The 18,819-nt window shown below is 38.1% G+C and overlaps 1 protein-coding gene across 2 annotated transcripts in view; it reads left to right on the top strand.

Moving 5' to 3' along the window:
* DSCAM (DS cell adhesion molecule) overlaps positions 1–18,819 on the top strand; it is a 467,719-nt gene that overhangs the window by 320,139 nt on the left and 128,761 nt on the right. For both annotated transcript variants that reach the window (XM_040585109.1, XM_040585110.1), the window contains exon 11: positions 993–1,166. In XM_040585109.1, the coding sequence (XP_040441043.1) occupies positions 993–1,166 (174 nt within the window). The remainder of the gene's footprint in view (positions 1–992; positions 1,167–18,819) is intronic.

The following is an 18,819-nucleotide window of genomic DNA, read 5'->3' as shown; positions in this document are numbered from 1 at the left end:
TGTCTCCTGCTGCCAAAGCAGGCTGTAAGGCTAAAAGAACTGTATCTTAATATATACAGAGAGAGTTCCTAGTACTGGAGGAGCCTGAACTTGTGGTGGGCCTCTGGACAGTATGGCATGCTAACAGTATGGCAGTCTCCTGTTCCCTATTCCCTAAATTACCCGGTATCTCACTTCCAGGGAAAAGTAGATTCCTTCTTAAAACAAAAGTTGATACAGAAATCTTTGTCTTCCTGTCTTTTTATGGACCTTCCACTTTTAAATTACCACCAAACATAGCACCTCATGCCTGATTAGTGATCTGAGCTTTTTGTTTCTTTCTTTCTTTGTATTTTTTCGTTAACAGTCCAAATAAATACTGGCTACAAACATGACAGAATAGAGATTTTTATATGTCGTCAGTCAGCTGGCTGTAGGAGGAAACAAGGAACACAGTCAATGATGTGGTTTTCCACATTACACAGTTTCATAAACAAGGTCCTAGAGATCCCTTGAGTATGCCATGTTTACTACAACAGACATCCCTCTTAGTCATAAGAAATTCATTTGGTGTATGCATTAGGGATACATACTTGCATGACTGTTCAGCTGTAATTATCAATAATTTATCAGCCTCTAAATGTACAACAAATGTGCCTTTTTACCCATGAGCGGTCTGAAAATCTTCATTTTCTCTCTCCCCCTTTCTGGTTCTTCCACTCCTGCTTCATGCTCCTTTTACCCCCTAACCTTTAACATGGTCAAATTATTGCCACTATTGCATTAAAAAAGCTACAAAAGCCTTTCTTTTCTTTTTTTTTTCCTTTTTTTCCCTCCATTTAATAAATTCAGTTTTGGCAAACCATTCCGTTTGTTCTGATAATGTCAGAAGCCATTTGTGTTTTGATTGAATTGAGCGTTTAAGAGCGGGGAGCTATAGTTTCTGCCATATTCTAAAAAACTGAGAAGCTTTCCTTCCTAACTAACCTATTTCTGTGGGGGTCTTGCTTTAGGTGCCGGGGTTCCTCAGTTCCAGCCAATTGCATTGAATGGTCGTATCCAGCTTCTCACAAATGGCTCCTTGCTGATTAAACATGTGCTGGAAGAAGACAGTGGATACTACCTCTGCAAGGTCAGCAATGATGTGGGAGCAGACGTCAGCAAGTCCATGTACCTCACTGTTAAAAGTAAGAACCAAATCAATTCTTTGTGATTCAGATATTACCATTGAGTGAAAAAGGCTTGTCTACTGCATCCTTAGTTTGCAGGGAGGGGAAGTGGGGAGGGAGGTGAGAGGCTGGGTTTGTTTGTTTTAATTTAGTGTTGGTATTCAGCTGCATGTGGGAGCATCTGGAAGTTAGTACGGTTAATAAAAAACATTATTTAGTATCAGGAGAAAAGGGGACTTGAAGATAAAAAGGATTAACATCTCATTTCAAAAATTTTTATCATGTCTATGAGCTACATTGGAGTAATAAATGGGAAGTAAGAAAATTCTTTGGTCAAGGGTAAAAAACCAATAACAAAGAAGAAGTACCCACAGTGACATTAAAAATATCAGAAGTTGAAGAAAATATGGAATAAAAGATTTGCAAGATAGCATAGATACTATCAGTGCAGTTACAGTAGATATCGCAAGATGCTACAACTTACTATAAGATATTATAGATACAACCACAGCAGTTGTTTTGACTTGGCCATTGGCAGGTAACTTCCAGAGAATGCATCTAATTCTATTTGATCTGAAGTGCTTACACAAACTATCTGTACTTTGTAGGCATAAGAGACAATCCAGTTGTTAGGTGCATGTTAGCTGTAACTCCTTCAAACATTTACATAGCTGAGAATACAGAGGAAATGTTAAGGGACGCGGGGGGTGGGGTGGGAGGGAAACAACCACCCAAAACTGTAGAGATAATATAATTTCTCCCTAAAGAAGAAAGATACTATGGACACTTCAGCATGCCATGTGATCCTGAATCACCTATTAGACCAGTATTGAAGGAGGTCACCAAGCCAAATACTTTCATGTTTGTAGGATTTTTGAAGACTGACCGAGCGCTTTGAAGTCCTGAGATGTCAGTTAGCTTGAAAAAGGTTTGCTCTTGAAAGTAAAGAGACTTCCCTCTCCCTCCCCAAAAGGAAGGAAAATCCAGCATTCTCCATTGGAGAGCTCTACTTTAGACCATTAATGTTTAGGTTTAGGGGTATTTGTTGTAACGTCATAGAATGAATAACTAAGTTCTTCGAAAGGAAGTGTTGACTTTGTTAGATTTGCAAGTCCCAGTACCTCAGATGTCCTCTCCAGTCAGATTTGCCACAGTAGCTTCATCTTCTGAAAAATAACATGATATCCCAACCCTCAAGCAAGTATATTAATTGCATGCTTTTTCTGTGGATCAGTAGAAGTTCCAGCTTCTGTGATTTCCATAACTGGCCATTTTGGGGCCAATCTTCAACTGCAGTAGCAATGCACTGCTGTAATATGCTACAGAAAAACAGCTTTCTTCTGGTTGGCAGCTATGCACACTGCCTGTCTGATCATTGCATGCAGTTTCATGTGTGATAAAAGAGCATCCCTTATCAAATAAGAGCAGAAGCTTCCCTGGAGGGTCAGTTGCTGTTTGAATCTAATGAAAACCCCTCCAGCTCTGAGATAGCAGGCAAGCACGTCTGTACACCCTCACACATCCACACTAACACACGTACTGCTCCCAGCATGGCTGGTTAGAGAAAATGTCGTTAGCGTGGTGGTGTGTGCGTAGAAGAGGCACAGCTTTAGTTTTAATCAAGCACACATTAAGGACAAGCTGCTCTGGGGAAGTGTGCCGTGGTGGGGTTCAGGCATAGGTGGATCCCCTGTTCTGGTGGCATGGTTATGGCACATAGTACTTGGACCTGGTCAGGTGGAGCAACTCCAAAGTGAAGGCCTGGACCTGCCTTGTACTGTGTTTTGTAATTCATGGTTTTCTTTTTCTCTGTGGTTATTCTAGCTCCTTTTCTCTCTCCCCCACAAGCCTGTTTCTGGACCCTAGTCCTCAGGTGTATAGCCTTAATACTAGGTAAAAGCCTTGGGCTTCCTTCCTGAAACTCACAATGTTTTTGATTAGTTGATCCTGCTCCACAAATGCCTTCTTTACTCAGAGGCAGAAGGCGAGACCTGGCCCAGGCAGTTGTTTCTGGCTGACAAAGTTGGTAAGAAACAGCCTTCCAAACATAAACAGAGATTAGCATCAACACATTTTGTTGTGGCTTCCTTGTGACAAATTGGCTTCCCACATTCCTTCAGTCTGTATGTGTGTTGTCCATGAACAGTAGCACAAATCACCTGATAAAACAGTAGAGTGGCTTAGATGGATTTAGTTACTGATCATGAAACTAGGCTGCCTGTCAGAAAGACAGACGTGGCAGCCGTCCCTTCACAGCCTCCTTCTTCAATTCTTAGCTGTCACTTGTACCACAGGCATCTCATGTATGCAGATGCTAACCATTGATAGCATCACTGTGAACTTAAACACGAAACTCTTACGCGCAGATGATTCTTCTCCTCCATGTTTGACAAAAGTTTCTACCTACTGTTAGTAACATTGCTGGATAAATTTTTGCCTTTCATAGATCCTGTGACAAATCTCTTAAATGAAACTGGATGTTTTACTCTTCCAGAATTTCCAATGTCACCTGTATCTAAACAGAAAAATTATTGACCTTTGATGTCAAAGATGGTAGGCAAATTTTTGTTTTAGTAGTTCAGGAGAGGACAGAATAAACATTGATGCAATGTGCTTTCATGACTTGCTGCCTCTAAAACTGACTGTCTTTTTCTTAGTGAAAAGACAGCTCAAGCTATAAACCAACTTGGCTCGCTTAACAAGACTCTAAATGCTAGGAAGGAAAAGGTAGTAATTCCAGATACACATCTATTTAGTGCCTCAGCGTTTGTTGTGTGACACCTTCATGTCAGAGAAGGTGGCCCAACTTCCTGGTTGAAGGGAAATTCTATGAGGAGGGTGTGCAAAAAAAAATACGAGAGGAAGATAAAGAGACTTCAGGAATACTAACAGAAATGTGGAAAGAAAGAGCTGCCCGGAGTCAGTGCTGGATCAGGAACCACAGGGCTAGAATGGCAGCTGTGAAGGCAGAGAATCTTCACTTTGAAGGTATTATCTTCCTCCCTTTCTTTTCAAGAAACACCCATAAAAATCATGATCAGTGATTCTTTCTCTTCTTCTGAACCAAGGATAAGTAGTTCTCAAATTCCTTATTCACTAAGACATACAATATTAGAAAATTATGAGAAAGATCTGGAATAAGGAATCTAGTGCTGTCTGGAGAAATGACTCCTGGTGCTTGGGATGAGAAGACTTCTAAAGAATTTCTATAAAGGGTAATGAGCCTTTAACATGAAGGAGGAACTAAAATTATCTAAAGGTTGCCTGGGAGTCACAAGGGAAGAGATGTCTGCTTAAAATGGACTACCTGCCTGCCTTCATCTGAATAAATGTCACACTTCCTAATTCCACTTTAGGGGCTATCTATGACATGATAGAATGATATTGTGAAAAAAGTCCCTCCTGAAAAGCAAGCTTTCATTAAGGTATGTATGTTACTATGTAAATCGTCTGTTGGAGGTAGTCATATTAGCCCTGCCCCTTCTTAAATTTATCACTTATTCTCATGTCAGTGCGGAGCCTGAGCAGTTTTAATCTCATCACAAAAACATTTCCAACAAATCCTGTCTACCAAGAAAACAGAATTGCTTTGTTCAATTTCCTCTCAAATATGCTTCTTAACTATTTGCATTATACGTGTTTAATACATAAACCTAAAGCTGTCAGTCAGACCCATACCTCCTTCCAGCAGGAACTTACTAATACCAGCTAATACTTCCAATGCTAAGTTTCACCACTTAAACATTTTTTCTTTTTTATAATTTAAAATTGTTATATATGACAAGAGCTGGTAGAATAACAGAAGAAAAGGCTGTATGGGAAAGGGAGCCTGTTCACAGTGTAAAAGTGATTCGATTGCCCTGTTCCTGCAGTTACCCTGCATCTTGGCTATGATAACTCACTACCCTATGCCTCTGCTTCCTTTACCTCTGTCATATTATTTCTTGTCCATGTTGTCCACAACCTCTTCCAGGCAAGATCTGTTTCTCTCCGTCTTCAGACAACACATGGAATAGAGGCTCTGATCACATAATTAGTTACTTCTGCAAAAGAAATAAAAAAAAAAATTAATAGTAGTTATAAACACAAATAAATGCAAAAGATGCTTATGAAGGGAGATTATGAATCTAGAGAAGCTGTTACCTCCACTGCTAGCAAACAGTTGTTCCACCATATGGCTAAAGCACTGCAGCATTTGTTTATTAAAATGGATAGAACTCTATGCCTTTCTTCTTCTGTGAAACTTTATCTAAGCAGGATTTCCCATGTGGCCAGTGAAATGAGTTTGCTTTGCTGCAACACCTGCAGTAAAGCCAGCAAGCTGTGATGGAGAATTCGCTGTGCTCTGCTCACCAGGGTGCCTTATAAATGCTCATTTTTGTCTTTGGGAAAATAATTCATTGTTGAGAATATAGGAATGTAGAGATCTGTCCAATTGCTGCTTTTCCTCGTGTATGAAAAGAATAGCATTTATCATAGATGCTAGCCTTTTGTTTATGTCCAATTTTTCATTAAAAATACATATATCCCACAAGATGTCAGTAAGGGTGGCATTGCCTGTTCTGCATTTGCCAAGATAGATTATCCATAATATGTTGTAAAGGAAGAGAAAAATCACCATCTCTTGACACATTCAGAAAAATGCTTATAGAAAGAACCATGATCATACTATGTCAAATTCACCTGAGTCCCAGTTACTTTCCTATTCCTTAATCTGTCTGTGCTCCATTTTTTCATAGTCCCATGGTCTGTAAATAGTGTTTTCTGTGGCAAAAAAAAACCCCAAACTCCTCTGGTCTGATTGTGTACTCTGTCTGTATTCTTCTTCTGACATTTCTGCCATCTTTAAACAAAGAACATTTTCATTCATTTGCTTCTTCATAGTTATTTTGCAATTTTCTTGAGTAGAGTACATTTTTGTCCAACAGACAAATTTGGTCAAAATTGGTAAAAATCTCTAGCTGGATTACTTGCATATGCCCTCAGAAGGAAAGACTAAGGTAAAGGGAAAGAAAATGAAAAGTAATTTCAGTGAACTGAAACTACTCTTCTATCCCAACGTGTCCTTTCTCAAGAGCTGGCGAGCTGCCCTTGCCTACCTTTGCCCCTACCCCCATGACAGGCAGCTTTCTCTTTTACCACCTATTTCTTGGCAAAGGCAAAAACTGTGTTAAATATGAGGATTTGGACGAACTACAGTACAGCTCAGTTTAAATTCCAAGTCAGCGGTGATGGATTGTAAAACTCTCTATCTGTTTTAATTATTTATTTTCATTAAATGCACAATCTAAAAGATGTTGTAAGAAAGCTACGATAAATCTTGAAAACATGAAATTCTCCCTAGTCAAAAGTACTTTCTTTTGTTAGTAAAACAGCCCATTTTTTCCTAATGAGGTCCTCCCATTATGAGAAATGAACAGGGTCTGAATGCTGTTTTCTGACTCTTCAGACCATTGGCACAGCTTTGATTTAGGGACTTGCGCTTTAATCACCCATCATGTGTCATTACCCCGACAGGCGGCAGCAGCCGCAAGATACAAGCTCCAATAAATTGCACTGAAAATCACTGAAGCGATCCTTTGTTGATTTTCCTTTACAGCTATTCAATGGCAGATCAGCTGTCATAACAGCACAGCGCCTGTAGCAACAGGGTGAAATTAAACGTGAAGTATGTTCAAGGTAGCTGGTAGAAAGCTGGAATATCCCTTTTCTGTACATTCAAATGCTTTCTACTTTTAGTAATGCTGAGCCTGTGGCAGTTGGCTAAAATGAGTGCTTTCTCTTGTAAGATAATTGCCAGATGTACTGCAGTACAAATACTTAAGTGCTTTTGTATGCAAATCTTTGCAATACTCTCATTTAAGAAAAAGAGGGAAGGTAAGGACTTCTCTTTTTCTAAAAAAAAATATTTTTCTATTTGGGTGCAAGGAGAAAAAGATTATAGCAGCCCTTTTTCTTTTCTTCAAGGCTGGTTGCACAACAATGCTTCTTAGCAGGAAGGTGAAAGATTTCTCTTCAGCTAGCTAGCTAGAAAATGCACCTAGGCTCTCCTGTATCTTTTCCATTTGTATCAACAGCATCATATTTATCGTTTTTTTCAGTACAGTTGTCTCTTTCAGCTTTATATTGCCCAAATAGCAACATTCAAAAGGAAGCATGGGTGAGGTTTGTTTTCAGTTTTCTTTCTATTGAAATTTTCATAGTGGATACAGATTATTGAGACTTCCCTGCAAAACAACCAGTTTAACAAAGTTGTGATGATTTCATCTTTTGAATACCTTCACATCTTTACTTTTCTTAGAACACCTCGTAAGGAATAGGATTCACAAGATATGTAATCTAGCTGCTGTTTTATTTTCTCCCTTTAATGAACACATTAGTAATACTTAAACACAGCCAAACCACAGATATTTTAATCGCATGTCTTCCTTTCTCAATCTTAATATGTCTTGTGTCCTGTTAAATTACTGGTTTATTCAGAGAAGGTTTTACATGGCTCTCAGATTACAATGAACTTTGTGTCCAGTTTTGGCCAGCTGTGGTCAGTAGACTCTGAGCAGTAGAGATCATTTCAGATCAAGGATTATAGCTCCTATGTCTCTGAACACTGCTGAAACAAGACTTGAAAATAATGTCTGCTCTGTTGTCCTCCTCCGGTTGAGATGGTGCTGTCACAGTGACTGATACAAGCTAGGTAGATAATCCATTCATAATAACGTCCATTAAGAAAGTAAGCTTACAAATTTCAGTGTATTGTGTTTGGCACAATACTGCAAACCCTGCTGTGCCAGAATAAAATAAATAGTAATCCTAAAAGGCTCTTACCTGGGAGGAAGTATTCTGGAAATTATTCTTACTGATAATTTGGAAGGTTGTTTTCTTGGAAGAAATTTATAATATAGCTATTCAGATTTAGGCTTACCTTCATGTGAAATGTGAATTAATAACTTTCTGGAACACAGTATGTCTCAACAACCTTTTAAGAAAAATATACGCCAGTAAGCATAGGACCATTGACAGCCAGAATTTCAGGCTTGCTCCTCTTGGAGTTACTCATAACTCATCTACCAGGTTTAGTTTAGTGAACATCATGCCTCCTCCTAGTTTGGTAGGACAGGTGGAACATCCTCTAATCTCTGATGTTTGTTGTCTTTCTTTCCACTTCCATGTGCAAAAAGGTTGAGTGCCCTGCTCCTAGCTCTGTCACCGTGGCCCACCTGGGCTCCACGCCACCTCTCAGCCTCGTTCAGGAGAGTGGGCAGAGACCATCTGAGGGTGCAAGCTGCTGCTCAACCCGTAGCAGCTCAGCCAGATCCTTTGGGTGAACAGCTTTGCAGGGCATGCTCAGAGCATCATATTCAGAAGACCAGCAGTGGAGTGCTAAGTGGTTGGAGTTCGTTGTGATGGTATTTAGAGGCTGTGGTGACATCTGTCATGTGATACCATATCAACTGGAAGGCAGAGAGAGAAATGAGTAGACACAGTAATTAAATTTGAACACTTATCTCAGAAATTCTCATCAGAACACACTACTTTTAAACAATATTCTTTAAAATATTTTTTTCTGATGTTTTCTTAAAATTATGAAGTGGTTCTAAATTTCAAAGTCAACTACACAAAAGTGTGTCTGAATCAAATAGTATTAGGACAGTGTTCAGTTTGGTTTCCTTTAGCCCATATGGTAGAGGAGTAATGACTAAACACTAAGGATACCCATAATTCAGTATTGACGTTTACTGGCTTGTCTAGAGTCAAACTGATTTCAAATGCAGCATGTATATAGGTACACAGTCTCTTTTTTTCTTGAATATTTACCTTAAGGGGCATTTAATGCTTACAGTGTATACAATTCTCTGGATTATCGTGCTTCTGTTTCATTAAGCCAAATAATTTTCCTCAGTAACATTTAAAAATATAGATGCTGCTGTGAATACATTAGTTTCATTTGTGGGGTGGGGACTGTATGCAGTGTGTTTGCTACATTTAATGTGGGCTTCTAGTGTAGGAAGTGCATACATGATCTATTGTTGCTTATTTTTATATTTGCAATGTCATCAAGAACTCACATCTTGCTACAATAAACTTAAATCAAGAGAGTATTGTAAAGCAATAGTGGGATGTAAATTAATTTAGTGAGTATGTGCAGTACATCTCTATTTCCACTTCAGAAAAGCCTAGCTGTTATGCCATCTTTTTCCCTTTCCTATTTCCTTTCTCTCTTCCTTTCCACCCCTTTTCTCTGTGTCTAATCATGCCAGCTTAAAGGTACATCTCATTTACAAAGTGACCGTTTTCCAGCAGGACAAAGCCTCAGGCTCAAAAAGGATGGTATTTTCGTGACTAACATAATTTTCCCTTCACACCCACTGGTGCTTCTTCCTCTTACTTGCTGTCACCATTCTGCAAACGTCACATCTCTGCCATCAGTTCCTGCTTTTTTAGAAATCCTTTTCCATCCCACGTCCATTCTTTTATCTATCCATTTCAGAGCTCTCCATTATTATTCTCATATGAGTTTAGGATTTGCAGAATGCTGTCTGAAAAGCAAAAATAGTAGACAGTATCTTAAATTACAATATTTCTTCTTACTTACCAGGGATTCTTCTGCACTTTGAATGACCTAGTTATAATATTTTTCAGCACAAGACCTATGCTTCATAAGGTTATTCACTGGTTTTTACTATTGAATGCTGTCATAGGACCTGCATGATGATTCTTTATAATTTTTAATTTTTTTTGCTTATTTTTTAAGGCTGAATGTTTATTGCTATCTTCAATTTGATGTAAAAAACTAAAGTCTCCATAAAAAAGGAAAGAGACAATGAGTTATAATTACAAGAATTATATTTTGCATTATCTTACAAAATATGTAGGATATAAACTACATTTGAGTAGCAAGTGACACAGACTCTAAAACACTTAAATATATTTTTCTGTATAATTCTCTTGTAGTAAAAGAAAAATGTAAAAGGTACTTTATATGCAAATATGTTATGCTTTGGATAAGGGTTTATTTCTTTTTAAATACAACATCAATTGTTGCTATTAGCCAAACACAATCTTTTACAACAACTTATATCAGTGCAAATTCTAAGCTTTTTGTAGAGCTAGCAATTTTGTCTTCAAATGTAAAGAAAGTGTCATTTTTTTAATAGTACTTCCGTTTTCTCTTCAAAATAGTTTTCAAGAATTGCATGGTGGCTTTGTTCATATCCCTCTGTGAAAATCCTACAGTGGTACGCAGTATAAATACTGTGTATAGCTTCTGTGATAATCAACATAAAAACAAAAATTAAATTTACATCTGGGAGGTATACAAAAGGAGCAGAAAATGCAAGGTAGGAAGAAGAGCTGCCTACAAGCTAAAGACACTGTATACAGGAGAATTTTAAGAATTACTTCTTACATCCCTTGCTGCTGTGCATGTCAGGTATAAGCAGAAGAAAGGATTTGCAAATGCAGATTTTCTTTCAGCAATCTAGTTGAATTTGGTGGGAAACAGGTTTCCTTCACCCTAGGTTATGTTCCTGACCATTAAGATTCAACCTCTGCATCAGCATGTAAGCTCCCATCCACACTGTTTGTTCAGATACTTGTTTGGTATGTGATGCTTAAACATATCTTAATCTGTCACTTTTATGTTTCTTGGAAAAAAAAGAAAGTGTCCCCTTATGGCCACAACAATTGATTTCTGAGTGTCTTCATGGTATAGATGACTAAAGAAGCATGGCTCTGTTTTTAGATAAATCTTATTAGGATCCTGCAGGGTTAAGGAATGAATCGATTTGGTCTGTCAAACCAGGAGATAATGAAAGAATGAGCTCTTACTGTTGGCCTAATTACTTACGATTAATCTAACCTAATCTTTTTTTTTTTTTTTTTAACTGTCTCCATCAGGCCACAGAATAATTAGTCTTACATTCACTTTTTGTTTTCTTTTCCATACTGAGTTAGCATATTTGATCATGTAGGAATTGTGTTGTTCAGGCAGCATGCACATCTTTATGACATTAATTTTACCTGTGCTACCATAATTTATTTAGTGCTTAGCTTCCACCTGGAAAATTCCTGGTAGTTCGTGGGAAAGCAGTGTTGTGCAGCTGTATGAATGTAGGTGAACACATGACCAAATTCAGAAAAGATAAAAGATTCTTCAAGGAAGGGAATAAATGCTATAGTTCCAACTACAGTTCTTGACTTGTGAATCAGTATTTTCCATTAAAAATGTTACCTGGTTTAGAGATGTGCAAACCCTCCTGCTGACTTTGAAGAGTAAGCAACAGTATCCATTAAGAATGTAGATGTCGATGAAAGTTGTCCACTGTATGCATTTATGAAAACATTGGAACAGAGCTGTCTGTGGAGGTACAAGTAAGTGTATATGATTGCTATTGTGAAATTGTTTTAGCTGTGGTAGCTGTGAGTCTGCACTCTGGCATATTCCACAATGCAAGCTGGTATGTTGTCAGGTGATAAAGGAAGCAGCCCACTGTGGGCAGGTATTGGCAAAGATGTTTTTTAAATTCCCTGCTTTTATACTGAAACTTCTGCTGAAAGTTTCTGTACCTCATTTTGCACAATGCCATGTGATGTCATTAATTTATAAAAGTCCATCGAGATCTCTTTCTGTTTGATCTATGTAAGTTAATGGCCTCAGTTACCAGTATCTCTGTGTGCCCGTGTGCATGAACACACGGGCACTCACATAAACTTGTTGTTTGATGTTCACCTAAAAGATTTCAAGAAGGAACAAAACCCATCCAGATATGGTCAGATAGTGTAAAGATTTCCTGAATGTGTTTCTTTTGCTGTTTACTTAGCTGTAATGCAGCTTTCAGAGACACATGTGAAATGATTGATCTTTGACTGATCAGGTGGAGATGACTGACTTCAAATCTTTGCAGCAAGAAACAATTACACATCTAGGTTTTTAGCAGGGGAAAAAAAAAAAAAAAACTAAGATGGGGATCCTGCCTTCATTAAACAGAATTGTTTTTGTCTGTGACCTTCATGTTGGTTTTTTTGCATTAAATTAATCTCTAAAGAAACATTCTCAAAAAAAAAAATCCTAAATATTATATTTCTAAAGCCATTTCTTCATTCCTAAAGCAGAATCCTAACTGATAAAAGTAGTGTGTATACAATTGTCTTTCATTTAGTCAGTGACATGCTGAAGGATGCTCAGTAAAGCATATTGCTATTTAGGAATGTAAGCATATGTTGCCAGGAGTTGGTTTGGGCTTGGGGTTTTGTTGTGGTTGTTTTAAAGCTTGGCTTAAAATTCAAAGAAAAAGTCTGTGCATATGTATTGTATGCCATGCTCTCTAAGTGTATGTAATCAAGCTCCAGCAAATGTTCAAAGACTTGGGAAATGAATAGTAAAGCAGCAACTGCTGTAGTAGTCTGGCTCTCATTCAGCACTGCAATTTCTCGCAGTTCCATGTCCCCATTCTGAACTTTTCTTGTATTAGTTAAAATAAACTCCTAAATCATATTGTCAGTGACCTAACAAGAACATTTTTCTACTAATTGATGTGTCATATTGAGAGATAAATACCTGAAAAACAATCATGTTCTCTTACTTCCATCTCTTTCCTCACAAAGTGCGAAAGTTTTCAAAGGATCAAATGCCTTTTCTGAAAGTTAGATAATACAAACTTGTGACCATAAATGAGAGAGAGACAGAAAAAAAGAATACCTCGATAGAGCTATTACATGAGTACATTTCGTTGCAAATCTTCAGAGCAGTAGAAGGAGCATCAGTTAGAGGGTTATTTTTTCCTGACTTTTAATTACTAGTCATTGATTTTGGTAATTGCACATATGTACATACACAATAGTGCAGCAGGATTTCACTTCTGTGGTCTTACCTCAAAACTGGCTTTTTTAATGAGCTCCTATTACTGTAAGTGCTCCGTAAGCAGTACTCTTCTATTTTTGTCTTACTTTGCAATGCAGCATAACTGTTGCATTTACAACTGGTACAAGTTGGCTCTGTGCCATGCACTTAGAGCCATAAACCCATACTTTTCAGCAAGGAAAATCTGCTATCAGATTTTTAAATGATGACTTGCCAAGCTAAAATAGGGGAGAACAGACTTTTCATAAGTGGTTGCATATTGTTGTTGAAAATGCAATTACTGTTCGCTAAATGCCCATGTCTAAGATTTAAATAATAGTTAAATGAAGTGCCTAGCTTTTAAGGCAAGTAAGCATGCACCTAAATGGTGAGGAAGACCATTACAGGAGTGCATAGCAGTCCTGGGTGTCCTCAGGAATTTTGCTGACTCCCTGTAGCACATGTCTGTTCCCAGACGTATTTTAGGGAACTCAGCAATGAAGAGACAGATGTGAACAAGGACTTCTGAGTTTTGGATGCTTATAGCAACCCTTGTTTTTCTGCATCTACTTTGTCTTGGCATTACCAGCAGCATAACTCATTGCACAGAGTTATTATCTCTCCCTTTTGGTCTTAAGCCTTTTCAGCATGAAACTGGTAGGCCTCCCAAAACACTTTAAGAGGTATTCAAAATCTGAGTGAAAGGGGAACGAACCTGGCCACAAGGAGTAAGGCTGGTACTACCCACTATTTAGCTTGGCTAGGACAACTAGGGCTTCTTCCTTGGTTGTATGCTTTTAACCATTGCTGTCTAGTTATTTCACAAGTTAAGGTATAGTAGCAGAACAAATCAGCCTCCCTTTTGGAAGAGGAAGCTCAAATGTGCAATCCAGTGAGTATGGATGGGCCAGTGATTTGGCGTCTGCTGAGCTGTGGTAGGTGTCCATGTATCTGCCTAGCACTGGGAGTAGGCAAAGTAATTACTCAACAATTACAGAGGTTGAATTTCCTGTTTCTCGTGCACTGTGATGTAAGCTAACCCAGCGAACATTACATATATGCTGAAATGTCAGAGATCTCAAGGTGTAAGATACTCTTACACCAGAGCAACTTGCTTTCATGCCCAGAAAAGGGAAAAGAGAGAGTCATACTATATGAAGTATATATAAACCTTCTGACTGGTTTAAGTCAGGGCAGGTCTGTGCTCTTTTTTGTCTCTCCCCATAAAGCTGGGGGTGGAGGAGAGGAGGGGTGTAGTTCCCCAAGTACCGTTGGATAACTAGGCAGACACATTTATCATTGTTGAGGTAATGATCTGGAAGGGGTTGCTACTTTAATTTTTGTAGTCCAAAGAAGTTTAAGATATGGACTCTGTATCTATCTAATTTGCATCATTGTATGTTTCAGCAAGACAGAGTGAGAACGTTTCAGAGTCTTTGTGCAAGTCATGTAACAGCTTTTAAGTCTGTCATGCTCGGTGCATACTGTGTGATGTTTTTCCAGAAAAAATTGCCTGTTTGCTTAAAATCTGATTTATTCATATGATTCCATTAAAGGTCTTTTATTATTCTATTTTATTTTGTTTTATTTCTTAATACACTGGAAACCCACTTTTATGTCCCTGAGGAAGCCAAGGGAGAAAACATCCACATTTGTAAATCCACAGAGGACTTTGATTGGAAAATGCCAACATGATTACTCAAAGTATGAGGATGCACACGTTTTAAAATGTGGCTATCTCTTGTAGTCATATGCGTACATGCATTCTCTTAGTGCATAAGCATGCATATACACAAATATGAATAATGAATACAAAAGTAACTTCATAGTACCACTTGACATATTATTTTCATTGAGTATTTTCAGTAAAAATACATTTTCCAGCTAAATGTTGTGCAGTATTAAATGCTAAACCAATCTGCATAGCATTTTAAAAGTCTAGATCTTACGTGCTGGGAATAATCTTTTATCAGCATGTTTGTCTCAAACTGTTGAGTCAAACCAGGGTCCTAAATTTACAGTAAACTCTGACACCCCTGTTTTGACTATGTGAAAAGTTTTCATTTGCTTTCACTTTTCTGGCATTAATCCTGTCATCTACTTGCAATAGAATTCCTTGATTGCTTCTACAGCTCCACTGATTTTGTATGGGTATATAGATTTTATTTCTCCTTTTGTAAGCATTTTCTTCTAATATGTTGTCGTAAAGGATATTATAATCAATGATTGTAAAAATTACTAAAATTAAAAAATTAAATTAATAATATGTGAATTGTAGACTTTGATTCATAAAAGATTCCTGTAGACCAAGAATGAGAACTCTGCAATTCTTACAATTTGCATGGAAGAAAAAGCACATTTGCTTCTGAATCAGGAGATTTGTTTAGAAGGAACAATCAAACTTGGCTTATTTTTAATGTAATCACAAAAAAATTTTTGAAAGACAACAGTACAGGCATGGAACATCCATGTACAAATACAGATATAACAACTTTATGAGATGAGGAGAATGATTTCTGAATGTTAACTCCTTTATTATGTCTCCCATGTCAACTGGTGTTAATAGTGCTCTAATTTACCATTCCAGAAATTCTGATTTTGCCTTTCTTGACTTTTAAAATATTTTGTAGCTTGCATCATGAAAATACATGTTGTTTTATTCACTCTAACTTAAAAAAGTATAGTGCACACTGAAGTAGATACAGTGGTCATAGAATTATTGTGGAAGGGACCTTAAAGATCGTCTAGTCCCAATCCCCCTGCCACGGGCAGGGACACCTGCCACCAGACCAGGTTGCTCCAAGCCCCATCCAGCCTGGCCTTTGACACTTCCAGGGATGGGGCACCCACAGCTGCTCTGGGCAACCTGTTCCAGTGTCTCATCACCTTCATAGTAAAGAGTTTATTCCTAATACTTAATGTAAATCTACCCTGTTTCAATTTCAGTGATAATTATTCCAGAGTTACAGAGTAAGAAGAGCTACTACATACGTACATATTTAATATTTCAAGCCTCAGAGCAAAGTTAACAATGCATATAAATTGTTGCTTATGCAATATACTCATATAATCCACATGCTTACTCTATAGGAACAATATAAAAGAGGCAACAGAAATGTCAAAGAGATTGACCTTGTATAGTTTTGAAGCAGCCAGACAGGAGAGGCATGCCTGAGTCTCCCAAATTGCTCTCCTCCAGTGCCATGAGAAGAGAGAAGGAACCAACAGGAGGCTGTGGTATCTCTAAAAAACACAATTTGTTGATTTTATTTTGCAGGAATATATCCCACCACCCATGTTTTGGAAAGGTCTAGCTAAGTGCTTCGTGTGTCTTTGAACCCCCTTCAAAATTTGTGCTTTGGGGGCTGCTAGGAGGAGCAAGTCAGCTCACAGTTTTCTGTTTCTCTCCTGTCCTGTTTTAATCTGTCTGGAGGATTCAGCATGATCCAGCCTTCATCAGTTGTAGCTTCTGTGAGCAGTCTGTTTTCAAACTTCTTCACAGAGATCCAGTCTCATTCTAATCTCTTTAGACACATTGTAGGCAATTTTCCTGAGGACTGTATCTGTGGCAGGTTGGAACTTTTGTTCTCTCCCAGCTATTTTTGTGTGGTTGTTTCTGTATGCAAATATCTCCATGAAAATATTTTGTGTGCCCAAACACAGCCTTCTGAAAATCCAAATAAAAAATGTCTTTGTGGGATTTTGCTCGCCTTAAGGGAGAAGAGTGGATTATCAGGCTTGAAAAACTCTGGGAGTCTAAATATATCCATTTTTTTTAGGAAGCTATAAGCAGTGAAAAGCAGAATGGGGTTTCTAGTGAACCCACAACAGACTATACTAAAACAATGGTAACACTGACATCAGGACATTGAACTGTCAAATATATTGGCAAAAACGTGATGGGAAAAATTGATTATATTTTACCTGGTCAAGAGGATGCTCATTATAATAGCGAGGGATAGAAACTTTTAAGCTTATATAAGAAAGCTTCACCAAACTGCCTTTAGACAGCTAACTTTGTAAGCGGCATGCCAGAGGGATGTAGGAAGTGTTTTCCTGTCTTACAGGAGAATGAGGGGATGGCATTAACCGCAGTGCATTTGCTGTCTGCATGTCTTCAGCTTCATTATGTTAGCTATGCAGACTGATGAACTGTAATTGTTTCCTGGCTACCATTGGTAGGAGAGGGTGACAAAGGAGTTTGGAGCACTGCTAGGTTTCTGTTTCTCTCATTGATCTCTATGAGAACAATCATTATGATAATGATTCTAATCCAAGCTTCTGTAATATAACTGAGAAAGGAAAGTTTCTTGGTTAATATGCCTCAATTAATGGGTCACCCAGTGTAGCTGCAGCAGGTTGTAAGTAGCTTTCAGGATCTGAGCCCAAATGATTATAGGTTTTCTTTCCCTTTTTAGATGAAATGGATTCATAAGCCTTACTCAAATGAATTGCTTTTGTAGTCATTAATTATAGTATACACATGTTAATGACATCGTTATCAGGAGATAACATAATGTTGCAAGGACCACGTGTTACAGTTGTTTCCCATGCAAACAATTGTGCTTGATAACACAGTCTGTCACAAAATGTCAAAAGAAACCACATGGTGTCTTAAAATGATTGTGAAATTATCATGTGTCACAGCTACGTATGTCATAAACAGTATCATCACGACTGAATTTTTCATTAGTTTCTTGGGTGAGGGATACTGAAGAGAACAAACAATTAAGATCTTGAATATCTCAAGTACAGCACATAATGCAGCACTGAATTTTTTAAAGCATACTCTGTGACTGAATTCAAATGCATCAGTCATGAATTGTGGATATGATTACTAATAGGCAATATTAAGAACCTTGGGAGATTGTTTTCTTGGTTTTATTAAACATAAACAGGAAGTAATTTATTTTTTTTTAAATATACTACAGTTCTCTTTTAGCACCTCCTTTCAACTTGTATGAGACTGGATAGTAAGATTGTAGGACAGTTGTCAGTGCAACTCTTATTTTAGCAAATGAAATCCTGGTCAAGCAAAAGTCAGTGTCTGAGGTCCTCTGGACTTCTACAGGATCAAAATTTCACCCATACAGCCTATTGAGCCCTAGAAGTGTGAGCAATCTCACACCCTTGCCATGATACAGCAACAATTTTAAGCCCGTGATCGGTGCATGGGTTTTGCTGTTGACAGTCACAGGAACAGAGCCGCTCCCATGGCCTGAGGCAGCAGGGCCAGTGGGTCCCACAGCACTTCACCACTAAACCCTTCCTGGCTTTGTCTCGGTACAGCCCAGTTCAATGAGAATGACTGAATTCCTTCTTGTTATCTGTGGGTTTTGGCAGCGTTACCATATTCTGAAGTTTTCTTTCTGAACTATGAAAGTGACAATTTATTGAGCTATATATTTTTAGTTTTCCTGTTTTGTTTTGTTTTGTTTTTTAACTGAACTGAGAAACATGATTGTTCTCCTTCTGGAAGAAAGCTGTGCAGAATTGCCAAGAGCCATGGGTTCACCAGGCACAGAAAGGTTGAACAGTTTTTCCCGGGGCTGCAAAAGCTGTTTGTTACAGGAAGTTTCCTCTTCTAATGCTGTAGGCTTATGTGGGACCTGCTTACAAATGCCTTCCTAGAAAACTGCCAATATCATCAACTTCCAGACCTGTGCTTTTTTTAATCCACAAGATTGTATCTTTAGATGCTCTGATGATAACAATAATACTGCTTTTGTCATGCAATAACCATCAGTAATAATGCAGACAAAGGGTGTTGCCCAGACTTTGTTCCTCCATTGTCTTTCCCAAACCACTGAATTTCAAAAAGTGTGTGCTCCT

Source organism: Falco naumanni, chromosome 2, assembly GCF_017639655.2.
Source record: "Falco naumanni isolate bFalNau1 chromosome 2, bFalNau1.pat, whole genome shotgun sequence".
Lineage (NCBI taxonomy): Eukaryota > Metazoa > Chordata > Aves > Falconiformes > Falconidae > Falco > Falco naumanni.
The sequence above is the reverse complement of the archived record's forward strand: the minus strand, read 5'-3'. Positions and strand labels throughout refer to the sequence as shown.